At 37.8% G+C, this 13,401-nt stretch overlaps 2 protein-coding genes across 4 annotated transcripts in view; one reads left to right on the forward strand and one right to left on the reverse strand.

The window, feature by feature from the left end:
- arl15b (ADP-ribosylation factor-like 15b) overlaps positions 1-3,090 on the reverse strand; it is a 46,760-nt gene extending 43,670 nt beyond the window's left edge. Inside the window, exon 1 of one of the 2 annotated variants that reach the window (XM_079599552.1) lies at positions 2,646-3,090. In XM_079599552.1, the coding sequence (XP_079455678.1) occupies positions 2,646-2,753 (108 nt within the window). In that variant the 5' untranslated portion in view covers positions 2,754-3,090. The remainder of the gene's footprint in view (positions 1-2,645) is intronic. The other variant, XM_079599553.1, reaches the window with a different exon arrangement.
- Positions 3,091-4,500: 1,410 nt separating this feature from the next.
- On the forward strand, positions 4,501-12,368 carry snx18b (sorting nexin 18b). 2 transcript variants are annotated; one of them, XM_079599355.1, is made up of 2 exons: positions 4,501-6,269; positions 7,845-7,976. In XM_079599355.1, the coding sequence occupies exon 1, from the start codon at positions 4,760-4,762 to the stop codon at positions 6,254-6,256; it is 1,497 nt and encodes a 498-aa protein (XP_079455481.1). In that variant the 5' UTR covers positions 4,501-4,759; the 3' UTR covers positions 6,257-6,269; positions 7,845-7,976. The 2 variants fall into 2 exon arrangements, with proteins under 2 accessions (XP_079455481.1, XP_079455480.1); XM_079599354.1 differs by having other exon boundaries at positions 4,502-6,197; positions 7,845-12,368.
- Positions 12,369-13,401: the final 1,033 nt, after the last annotated feature.

Here is a 13,401-nt window from a genome sequence, read left to right on the forward strand (position 1 = left end):
TAATCATAGAGCCACCAAAACGGCTGTCGGGCAAACGCTAAATGGCATTGAGATTCCACGCACAAATTAACCATACAGAGTGAGGAAACAAAATAAAATACAACACAACACAATAGCAAGACCACGGACCAAATGAGGCCAGATCCATAATTAAGCCGAGCTAAGATTCTGCACTGAATGCACTGTGTCCTTTAATAATGGAAAACCATGGGGACACCAAAAAGAATGAACTGAAACCTGAACAGTTAGAACAAACACTAAAACCATTGGCCCCGGACGGCCAGCACATAAAAAGCGTGAAGGAAACACGCTGCACTGGAAAAAAACATACCAGAAACGTCGTAGATACAATGATGTGGTTTCCATGCCAACCACAAAGGCAAAAGGTTTAAGCTCCACCCATTTCGGGGAGAGGGAAGCCAACTATGCATGCCATGAGTCCTGAGCTGACATTGATAAAGCTTTCACTGAGCTCGCGAAAACCTTTTTCTATGCCCACTGTTGATGAAAAGAGCATAAAATCTGTTTACAGTTGAGCACAATCTGTTAACTATGAAGATATGCTTGTGCACATGTGATTTGTTCCACATTCTAGTGAAATATAAATAGGTATTACCCTCAAGTACAAGTTCAGGGGCCCTATTTTATGCTCTATCAAACATGACAACATCTGACAACATCCTCTCGTCCTTACTGACCCAAAGTCGAGAGTGTCAGGACAAAAATACATAATCAAGCATGTTCCTAATCCACACACCGCCAGCTTTTGGAAAGCCAGTTTTGTTTCTTGAGGAAACGGTTCTATTCTGAGAATCCTGACCTGAACGTCCCAAAGGAAGCGCCCCGTGACCTCGCCGCATATGTCCAAGTCAAGTATCAAAGCAGCGAATGTGCGAGAAGTTTGCTGGCACCGGATGCTGTGGAGCAGCACCAACGTGACAGTACACGCATTAAACTGTTATTATCAGACATTGATTATTGTAGGCAAACTATATGACACGAATGGTGCAAAAAAAGGACTTTGAAAGAGGTCACGCCGAGGCCAAATAAGCTGATAATAAACATAATGTTATAAAAAAAGATTAGATGTGAGACGTAACCACATATCATCCTATGTAAATTTATTAATAGCGTTGTGATAATCACGAGACTGTTGGTGTCACTATGAATAGCCCACTCTTTCAGCGGTGTCGTTTTTTCCTTAAAAGATTTTTAAAAAGTCTTTGTTAAAGCGTTATAAGCCATGAACCAAGCCAACCAGCTACGAGGTGAATAAAAAAATAATAATAATTAAGAAAATCGGAGTACAATCCCATGAAGCATTGCGAACAGCATAATCAATTTAAAAACGATGGAGAAATATATACTACTCATTTAAAACTGTTGAAAAAAACAATCATTCACAGTGCTTCGTGGGAGTGGGCGGAGCTAAAGATCTATTTTGCACGTTTTGCTCTTTTCGACTCTGGTGTAATTTTCTGCACAGCATCATGGGTAATGTAGTTTTATTACCCCGAATTGTGCTGTTAAACATGATTATTTTAAAAGTAAGCTCTAAAATAATATAATGCAGGCTGACAGCTTCAACAAAAGCAATTAGCATTGATTAACAACTCACAGTAGGGCTGTCTTTAAAGGTTTTTATGTTATCGTTAAAAATCTATTTCCCTATAGAGAAAATTAATGGAAAAAGTACGTCCGGAACCAAACTGTCGCACTCTATAGCCTTTTCTTCTTTATTGTAATGTATATCAGAGTGAAACGGCTTCTCGGTTAAGATAAAATGTAGGGCGGGACTTGATTTTGTCCATGAAGAATTGATTGGATGGTTGTGGTTTGCTATTGGTGGATCTCGTGTGAGTGACAGGTTGCCCCGCCCTCCTGACAGTAAACAGGTCATCAGAGAGGAGATGTCACTGCAAGGAGGGGTTATTTTGATTAAAAATTACAAGGGCACATGAATTTAAAAAATATTTTATATATATATATATATATATATATATATATATATATATATATATGCGTGAGGAAAAGTTATAATAAATACTGAAATATTCCATTAACAATTTTAAATAATTAGAAGGCGGCATAGTTCAACCAAAAATTGTGTTTATGTCAACATTTACTCACCCTCATGTGAGTTTTCTTTAATACACACATAGGTTTTGTTACCTTCAGTGCAGCAAATTAAATTAGATTTGTAGACTAAATAAATGATCATACATTGCAGCAAACTACTTCACATCTACTGTAAAGTGAAAACTGTATAGGCTACTTATCTAACCACATACATACTTTTTTCAAAAAGCAGGACAAAAAGAGATATAAAAAGCATATCAGAGATTAACAAAAACTGTTAATATTACAGGAAAGCTCTTCATTTAACAGTGCTCAGAACTGCTATCCTTTCTGGATACCCTCTCCTATTGGCTAAGATTTGTTTGTAAGCTAAACAAACAAGAAACTGTAAGTGAATTTACCAATATAATGTTACTGAGAAAGACTATTTGTTATAGCCTAGTTACAAACAGAACATAGCAACTGTTCAGAAAGGTATTTGAATTTGTGGGAGCAGCGATGAAAACAAAACACCTGATCCCACAGGCTCTGGCCATCTTCAAAAAGAAATCAAAAGAATACTCTACCAGGTAATCCATGTATTTCCCCGATAGCTTCTTGCTGTTGTCTACGGAAAATAGAAGTCCTGAGTTAGGGCGACTATGAAATGAAACGCTGGTGTTAATTGAATGCATCCAAAAGTCGATTTTTTGACGGCTTTGGAATCCCCGCCTCTCAGATATGAAAAATAATATATTAATAAAGCGGCTAGCAGCGTTAGCTGTGCACTCCTCTTCTTCCTCTGTAAGTCCCACGCACGGTTATGTGAATAAAACAAGTCCTGATGAAAAAAAAAAGGATTCAGGCTTTTAATACATTCAAAAACATTACTATATGTATTTTTAAGTCGAAATAATTCCGACTCAGACGTGGTACAGCGAGTGCAATACAGCTTAATGTTGTGGGCGGAGAAAGGCGCTGTTTGTTGTGTGTTCGCGAGCCACAGAGGCAAGAGCATCACGACTTCGACGTGACGTCACTGTCACGCTGAGCATTACGTTCATTCATCCAACAGGGATTGAAATTATTTCTGTTTCTTACTTCTTTTGAGTGTTTAAACCGATATGCGTGATATTATAGTATCGACTGCCCTTACGACGCTCTTTAACGTAACGAAGGAGTTTGTTTAATCTTAAGAATGCAAGTTATGCGAACGTCTAAGCGATCACGTGATAGGAGATCGTAGGCTACAGGTTCTTTTACATCACGTGATAAGGAAATAACGATGCCAGATTTTTGGTTTGACAGTGACCTCTACTGGTTAAAGTAACACACTGTTCTTCAAGGTGAGCGACATATAGCCGTGTTGTGTAATCTGATCATATTCATACATTGAAACGTGTCGTGCTCGGGAATACTAGTTTCTTTCAAAATGCCTAACTTTTTGTGTTTTTCTGCTTATAATATTATAACATAGACCTATTGCATCATGTTTATGTATAAAAAGTTTTGAAGAAATTGAAACAATAATAACTCATTTGGATAAACAGGCCATGAAACAATAATGACTAACTGTGTGGCACAATGAAGGTCACAGGTTAATTTGCTTCCTGTTATAAACACCTAGCCTACTCAGTACACAGTTCTGTAAAAGTGAATAGTATACACATATCTGTATAAACTGCATACATATGTGACATGCATTTAGGTAAGTTTGAGAAGTATTTTTCATGTTTCACTTTTCACCTGTTTAAGATTATGTTACATCTGGCTGATAATTGGACACAATGACTTGTATTCTATTATAATTTATGACAATTTATAAATGTTCAGGAAATAAAGTCAGTTGAGAATCTTTCTAATAAACACATTATCTTCTTAACACAAAAACCTGCCCAAATGAACTTCATTTTTTACAAACAACAAAAGAAAAATATATATTCACATTACATTTGTACATCTGTTTGAATGAACAATATATACATTTGTGACTACTGGAATGTTCTGACTAATGGAATGTCTAACTAGGCCTATTGGAATGTTCGACTGGAATTTGTAACTATTGGAATGTTCTAGTTTTTTAAATCATATATATATATATATATATGTCTGTGTGTGTGTGTGTGTGTGTGTGTGTGTGTGTGTGTGTGTGTGTGTGTGTGTGTGTGTGTGTGTGTGTGTGTGTGTGTGTGTGTGTGTGTGTGTGTGTGTGTGTGATTCTTACTGAAAATGTAATTACTGATACTGATGATAGCCTCGATCCGTGCTGAACCAAAAAATAACAATAATGACTAATAACAAAGATATTATAAGATCTTTTTGAAACGATGAGGTAATTGGAAGACCACATGTTTTGAAAATGACAATGACGGTGACAGTCAGTCGCAGTGCTGCACGCAGGGGCATTTGGGTTTATTCTCTGCCCCAGGCTGATTATTCTGATTGGCTCCACCCTCGATTATTCTGCCCTGGACCGCATTCAGCGAAGAGAGGCAGCAGGCGGACACAAACCCCACTTTTTCAATACCCTTCTGAGAGGAATTTTAAACTCTTTTCAACAGGATAATGTCTTCAAAAGTTTTCGACGTGTTTTGGTAGAAAGCAGAGACCGTGAATTCCTGAAGAGGTTAATTTAACGGAACGGCGCGGAGAGTGTATTGTAACTTTGGAAACGGAGTTTACAAAGCGTTCCCACACAACTATGGCGATCAGAGCGAGAGCTTTATACGACTTTATCTCTGAAAATCCCGGCGAGATCTCTGTGACAGAGAATGAACTCCTAACTTTGAGTAGTGAAGAGGTTGTCGATGGTTGGTTGGAGGGCACGAACACCAGAGGCGAGACGGGACTGTTCCCTGCATCATACGTGGAGATTATTACGACTGACACATCACTACACGATAACGGCACATCCGCTAGTCAGGACTATTACTACCAAACTAGTCCTCGGACGAGGGACACCTCAAACGAGTCGACACCCACGCATTCCGCTGTTTACCAGGGACATCTTAAACAACAGCGACTCAGTATTCAGACGAGCCAAGGAAGCGATGAGGATTGGGATGATGACTGGGATGACAGCGTGACGTCGGAGGAACGCGGAGGAACACCTGAAAAACGCGGGAATTCTCAAGCGACCAGCACAAACACCTCAGTGACTCGACGTGGTAGTAGTGCGTCCAAAAGCACAGGAACAGTTGGAAAAAATCTCAATAGGTTTTCAACCTTCGTAAAGTCAGGCGGCGAGGCTTTTGTTTTGGGTGAGGCTTCAGGTTTGGTCAGAGATGGAGACAAAGTATTCGTGGATATGGGTCAATACGGTCCGGAATGGCAAGATAACCCATATCCATTCACTTGCACTATCGATGACCCCACTAAACAGACCAAATTCAAAGGCATGAAGAGCTATATGTCCTATGGACTCACACCTAGTCATACTCAAAGCCAGGTGAATAGAAGATACAAGCACTTTGACTGGCTTTATGCGCGACTTGTAGAAAAGTTCCCTGTCATTTCGGTCCCTCACTTGCCAGAAAAACAAGCCACGGGTCGATTTGAAGAGGATTTCGTTTCTAAGAGGAGGAAAGGTTTAATATGGTGGATGAATCACATGACGAGTCATCCTATTTTATCCAAGTGTGATGTTTTCCAGCATTTCCTCACCTGCAGCAGTAATGATGAAAAAGCCTGGAAGCAAGGCAAGCGAAAAGCCGAGAAGGACCACTTAGTCGGCGCTAACTTCTTCCTCACTATCTGTCCTCCAGCTTTACCGCTTGACTTACAAGAGGTGGAAAGCAACATAGATGGTTTCAAAACGTTCACCAAAAAAATGGACGACAACCTCATACAGGTCAATGTCACAATTAACGAATTTGCCAGAAAGCAGATCACTGGTTTTAAAAAGGAATATAAGAGAGTTGGACAAGCTTTCAGACTTTTAAGTCAGGCCTTTGAATTCGACCAGCAAGTATACTCAGTTCCCTTAAACAAGGCCATGGTACACACTGGAGAAGTCTATGAGACCATTGGGGATTACTTTGCAGAGCAGCCCCGTCAGGATTTGGATCCGATTTCCGATCTTTTAGCGATTTACCAGGGACACCTTGCAAACTTTCCAGACATTATCCATGTTCAGAAAGGTTTGGGATTTTTCTCATGTGTTTGCTCAAATACCACTTGTCAGAATGGCATGCAATAAAATGTAGATATAGGTCAGTAGGTCAGTAGTTGATGTGCTTGCCATCAGCTTAAAGAAATTACACACTATCCAGTGTCAGGTTAATATTTGAGTGGAAACCTAAATCAGCATGGTAAATTACTATTTAATGAAACTAAAAAAGCATTTTATTCATACTGAAAATGGATGTATGCTGTTTTAGTGAAGGAAAGCTGCTGATGTAAAATAGATTCATTAACTTTTTATAGCTAATAGAAAATGGCACATGGCAACAGGCTCTCGACAGTAAGTCAAATGGCATGTCCTGATTTTTCCCTGGTGCAAGAGAGAGAGAGAGAGAGCATATGGGGTCTGCTAGTTCTTGCAGCTTGAGATGTGTGTCGGTATGGTGAAATGAAGCCAAACCTGTTGTAATCCTCACTTCCCTTTAGTGGGGGAAGTGTATACCTCTGACTAATCTATTTTTCCTTTACTGTGAAATTAAATTGACGTGTGTCATTCTTTTGAATCATATCTCTGGGTTTTTATGACGCAAATGGTTAATGCGGTTTTGTATGAGAAATTGCTTGTCTCTTTCAAACAACTGATACTGGGAAAGCTTTTGTGTTGAAGGCTCTAATCCTAAGCTTAGGGCTCCAGCACAGGGAAGCATTGAATGCTTACACCACAGTTTAGGCTAACTCACAGATAGTTTTTCTGAATCCTTGGATGTAGAAACTATGGAAGCTTGTTTCCGCCACAGAATTAAAAAAAACTTCTTTTTTTTCAACTTTTTATCTCAAAATTGCGTGATATAAACTTGCAATTGCGAGTTATAAAGTCCAATTCTGAGGGGGAAAAAGACTGACGTTTTATATCTCACAATTCTGATTATAACTCACAATTGCGAGTTATTAAACAAAAGACTTTAGAGTTATAAAGTCAGAATTGTGAGATAAAAAGTCGCAATTAACTTTTTTTTATTCTGTGGTGGAAACAAGCTTCCATAAGAAACACATCCCATAACTAAACTTTTTGATGTAATATCTGTGATTGTATACGTAAAGTCAATGTGAAACGACATTCGCAACTTATTCTGAGTGAAACAGGATATTCAACGTGGGGGAAAGAAAAATGTAGGTCAGGATTTTATCCATCTGGAATTGATTGGATTGTGAAAAGTAGGCGTTACATTCCAAAATGGAGCCAAGTTAGAGAGGACGGGGTTAAAAAGTAAATGAAAATTGTTTTTGGAGAAAGAGCAAGTTACTACATTTTGATACAAGATTCAATTTTTTTATTTGGAATACTAATGCACTGATGAATCATGTGCAACAAGACCAGGAAAGTGAATTTAGAAAGCAAAGTAAGAGTTCGTTTCAGAATTGACTTATAGTGCACAGGGAATATTGATTTCTCCTTGAGAAATTCCAAAGAGAGCTGTTAGCCATAAATCAGGACTCCAGGAGCCATGACTGGTCTGAGCTTGCATTGCAATGTGTTCAAAATGGAAAACTCTCAAAAAGTGCATGTGTGTGTTTTTGCAGATGTGTTTGTGTGTTATAGACTTTTAACCGAACCATTTTTCTTTTCCCTTTTCTGTTCACTTCCATCCTCCGTCTTTCTCCAGGAGCCCTCACTAAGGCCAAGGAGAGCCAGAAACACGGCGAGGAGAAAGATGGCACTGCAGGTGGAGGCATCAATGACCGCTGCAACATCATCTCCTGCGCGACGCTAGCTGAGATCCAACACTTTCATCGCATACGTGTGCGTGATTTCAAGGCACAGATGCAATATTTCTTACAGCAGCAGATCAGCTTCTTTCAGAAAATCACAGGCAAGTTGGAGGAAGCCCTGGACATGTATGATCAGGCTTAGGAAGTCAAATGGCCAGAACTGATGAAGGCCAGAAATGGCCAGATTCATGAAAATACAGTTTCTGTCTTGTTGGAGTGTTTGGGGTGGCTTTGAGTTTCAAACAAAAAATAATGATGAAAACTTGCCAGAAACTGACAATGGTCCTTAGAATCATTATCTGATTATACATAAAGGTCCTAATCGGTTTCAAGTGTCCTGAAACCCTTGAACCACAATTTTAAGTTGACATTTTAATTGGCTTAGTAGCTACAGTCGATGCAAACAACATAGATCACGTACTTGTAATTGTGTGGCTGTATGAAATGCTCTCTGTACTGGTTTGGACTCATTCCTTGGACTATGAACTGTGGTGACGCTACATAAGAGTAGACTTGAAGGCATTTGTGTCTTTTGAACAGTCTTCTGATTCTTCTGAATTCTATTACAGATATAAAGATACATTATACATTTGAATGACTTATTGTGTTGATCTGTCAGTTACGGCTGCTTCTGATCCTTCTCAGTCTGTGCAAGTTGTACTCTCACTTCGTTATTAACCTTTATCTAATCTGCTCCGAGGGAGAGGCCCGCGTCTGTTTTACATTAAGAGCTTGCGAGAGAAAGACGAGACACAGTTTCTCAGCCCTGGAGGAGAAGTGCAAAGGAACAATGACCTAGAAAACATGGGCTGAAACCCTCTTTATCTAGAAGACATTCCAGACGAGGCTGAGAGGATCACTCACGGTACTAGTTTACCAGCACTTCCATTATTCAGTTTAGACCTTTTCTCCCACGTTTCAACCCGAGTATTTTTAGCTAGTTTAATTACAGTAAATGAGAGCTTAGTGGATGTATTTTAGGAGCTCCAATTGTTATCAAGACCGTTTAACCAGCTGGATGAGCAAGAAAAATTGAAGTGAAACTTCAAACTCTGGATCACTGGTGGTCTGTGAAAAGTTTATTTATAAGAGCAAAAAGCAAACTGGCTCAAGACATGATTGGTTAAACAGATGAAGAGTCACATGAGATTTGGGTTATTAGGTGTTCCACAATTTTTGTTTTACTTTTTAAGTGGTCCATCCCCTAAAAAGGTTTAAAGTCACCCTGTGGTAAAAATCAAGGTTTTAATATTGTTTATATGTCTATGTGGTGTTTTTAATGTGCTTTAAGACAAACCATGTGTAAATTCAAAAGTCAACACCATTGCTGAGTATTTTCTCCTTAAAACTGCAGTGTTTCGCTGGTGTTTCTGACGTCACAAACTACCTAGTAACCAATCAGGTCAACATGTGATCGTCAACGAGTGGATCTCTGAGCTGGTGTGAGTGAGTGGAGGCGGGGCTCATTTGCATATTCATAGAACCGCAAATGCTAAATGAGACAAGGGTGTAGAGTTACATTCAAGCTATTTTAAGGCATTACAGTTTTTTTATCAAGAAAAAAACTTTTAAACATGTAATTTTGCTGATAAAAGGTGAGTTTTAAGGGATAAAAGGATTGACTACAGGAAGGCCTCTGAGCACCAATCAAATGACCTATTGAAAGAGATCGTACCACTATTACGGTAGTTTCTGTGCTTTACTGTGGTAAAAAACCGAGCTGTCCCGGAGCAGTCGATCTCTCGCTGCATTTTGAATTATTTATAAGAGCTAAAGTTAGGCTTCTCTTTCCACTCACTGCCTGCGTCTGTTTTCACATACTCAGGTCCTTAATCATGAAGAATTTATTTCCACACCCCGATCACTAACAAGCCCACAAATACATCCCTTAAAACAACACTAAGGAGAAAAGGAAGGACTACACTCATTTGTGTTTTTATGAAGCATTTGTTTTCTAAATAATTGGAGCTATAAAGAAATTATAGTGGTTTATGTTGAAATTATAGAAATTTGTATGTGTTACGTATATTAATATACTAATATGTTACGTATACTAATGTGTTATTTATTAATCATAAAAGTTCAAAACGTCCAAAGTATTTGAGAAAAAGCAATGATTTTATTAGAATATACATTTATACAATAAGAACAATCATTTTTACATTAGTGTATCTAACTCAGTCACACTTTCTCTCAGTCACACAGACATACATACACGCATACATGAACATTCATAAACCTGAAGCCAGTAAGTTCTAGGCATTACAAGATAAACACAAATGGTCATCTTTCACTTAAAAATAAAAAATAGAATAAAAATTTGAATAAAAAAAAATCAAATATTAATCATTGAAGCACACTAGGCATTATGGAGCGTTAAAGGAGAACTCCGGTGCAAAATGAACCTTTGGTCTAATTACACATTGTTACCTAGTCAACCGTTATCTGAGATTTGTTTTCATGATTATCGAATGTAAATAGTTTTATCTCTAAAAACAGTTTAGCCTATAACGCTAGTATAACGCTAGTATATTGGGCATTGAGTAATGACAAATAAAAATTGCTTGTTAATACCACTAACAAGGCTCAAAATAGCCCCACACTAACACGGTAGCATAATGAGGGTCCCTACATGCAAACCGAAGCATTGAGAACTGTGTAAGTGTCCAGACAGTTTAATAAGAAGATATTTTATACATACAGTCAACTTCACGTATACAGGCAGAAGCCATCTTTGAAAAACAGTCTCGATCAGTCGATCTACGAACCGCCGATCCAAATGCGCTGAACTGTGTAGAATCTCATATGGTCCAGCGCATTTGGATCGGCGTTCGGGGATCGATGTCATTACTCAATGCCCTATATAGTAGCGTTATACTAGCGTTATAGGCTAAACTGTTTTTAGAGATAAAACTATTTACATTCGATAATCATGAAAACAAATCTCAGATAACGGTTGACTAGGTAACAATGTGTAATTAGACCAAAGGTTCATTTTGCGCCGGAGTTCTCCTTTAAGGTAACTATTCCCCTTCTTTCAATATCATAACAGTTGAATATACTGCTAATGCCATCTTGCTTATTAAGAGTGTGAAATTTGTAGTGCGATATTTTTTAGGGTGGATCTGTTTTTGTGGTCAGCATGTTATTTCATATTTAGACACTTCTCTAAAATGTACCTTTGAGTAGTTTCAGTTCTCTCACTTCATGCCAATCTGACAGACTTTGTCTACAGCAAATATGAATAAACATAAGGCATTAAGGTACAGCATAATGCTATGGTTCTATAGTGTTTTTTAAAAACCATTTAGAAAAGAAAAAAAAAAAAAAATTATTGTAGAGTATGCAGGAATAAAGTATTCCTTTATAGTTAATTCTTAGTTTAGATATTTCTAGTCTCTGCATTGTTAATATATGTATATCCTATATACAAGTAGTGAGTTCTTCATGCATTGTCACTGTAATTAACACATTATTATTGTTTAATTAGCTAATATGTAAAGAGTTGTGCTTTGGATCTGCATGACTGTGCGTATGAATGTTTATCCTGCTGCTCAAAAACATTCACTACTAGGCTTAAGAGATATAACCACTTTCAATGGACACTTCCTTGAAAATAAATTCCAGCACAGCACTATAACAACCATAATGAAATGACCCTTCACAATAGATAATGCGTTACATGGTGCCTACATATGGCAATTTATCTGTTGAGGAATAACAACTCTCCTGTAGAGTAATAAAAACGCCATCTCCGCATCGCTTTCAAATCCCTCAGGTCTCGCCATCTCTGAAAACCTATCTCACTCCCACACTATACATGCATCAAAGTAGCCGGAGCAACTTTTCTTTATTTACGGATATGACAAGAGACACACACGCGAGTGACACATGTATGTAATTTCCCGCGAAAAAGATTTATTTAAAATCACTTAAATTTTGTTCATTTAAAAAAAAAAACTCACTATTTGTATATAGGCTAAAAAGAACTCACTATTTGTATATACCGTAGGCTATTAACAATGTAGAGACTATAATATATAAACAATAAATTAACTATAATAGTTTGCTAATTATTTATTAGCACTTTATTCCTGTATACTAATTATAAAATGTTTCAGAATTTATTTTTTTTCCCTCTTCTACTTACCGGTAGGCCTAAATAATAACAATACTGTATTATTAGGTGATCCTACAATGGCATAAGAAATAAACTATTAGGGGCTTTCGCACTAGAGGAACGTTTTCATAGTTCCTATAACTAATGGCGGAAGTACCTGCTTGTTTGGCGTGTTTGAACCGCAGAAACTGGGAACAATTTTACAACCCAGCACAATAGGAACTAGACAGTGACGCAAGTGTACGTAAGTTGATTGCCGAACGCAATGCCATACGAAACACCGGCACCTGCCATTTTTCAAAGCTGTGTAAACACAGTTAACAAATACTAACTCCACGATCTAGCATACATAATGGAAAATAAACATACAGAAAGTTAATGTCAACGGCATTTACCAGTCGCCTTTTTCTGCGGCATTGTGTTCAATCTCAGCCTCGATATCTAGCACTACAAGTTGTCGTAGATTTAGTCTTTTAGCCCTCCTTTTTTCTCATTTAATCGCATAACTTATACATTTACATTCCATCTCCATTTCACATCACTTCACAGTTCCTACTAACAGTGCGAATGCAACCAGAAAAATGGCCCTAGGGGAACATTTAGTTCTTAGGGTCAGCCATGATGGCTAGTTCCTATAACTGAGTTCCTATAACTACCTGGTGTGAAAGCCCTTATTGTTACTACATGAAGGCCTAAGTAGAATAGTTAAATGTCTGTATTTAATAAAACCAAGAACACTGGATGCAAAAACGTGTGTTATTTGTCCTCTAAAATGTGGCAAAGGATCTAAATGTATAACATTAAATTCATACTGCAGTCTGTGAACTGAATTAACCATGTTCATTCATTCTACCTGTAGCACAAAAATGTGCAAAAACCCATAGCTCGTCACTGGGGTAGCATCCTCAAAGGTGCACGATTGTATCTTATGTACCCCTAAAGGATGCATATAGTACCTCAATGTGCTAATACTGTTAGAGAAGGTACAAAAGTGTACCTTTGAGGGTACTGCCCCAGTGCCAAGCTAAAGGGACAATTGTTTGCACATTTTATTCTGACTTAGCATAATAGTAAATATAACTGCAAAACATTCTGACCTTGTAATAACAAAGATTTGGTGACTATCTGTGTTTTGTAAGTATAAAAACTACAAAAAGATCTATGCTGTGGCAGGATAGAAATTGGACTAACTTCAAAAATGAACGTGTTAAAATTACAATTTGGCGATCTTTCCCTTGACACTAAGCCAAGAGACCTTCAGTCTATTAAAATCCGAAATGCCAACAATAGTATAAGTAGACATTTTCTCAGTTTCTCAGTGTATGGTATGA

This window comes from Phoxinus phoxinus (assembly GCF_949152265.1).
Source record: "Phoxinus phoxinus genome assembly, chromosome: 23".
Classification (NCBI taxonomy): Eukaryota; Metazoa; Chordata; class Actinopteri; order Cypriniformes; family Leuciscidae; genus Phoxinus; species Phoxinus phoxinus.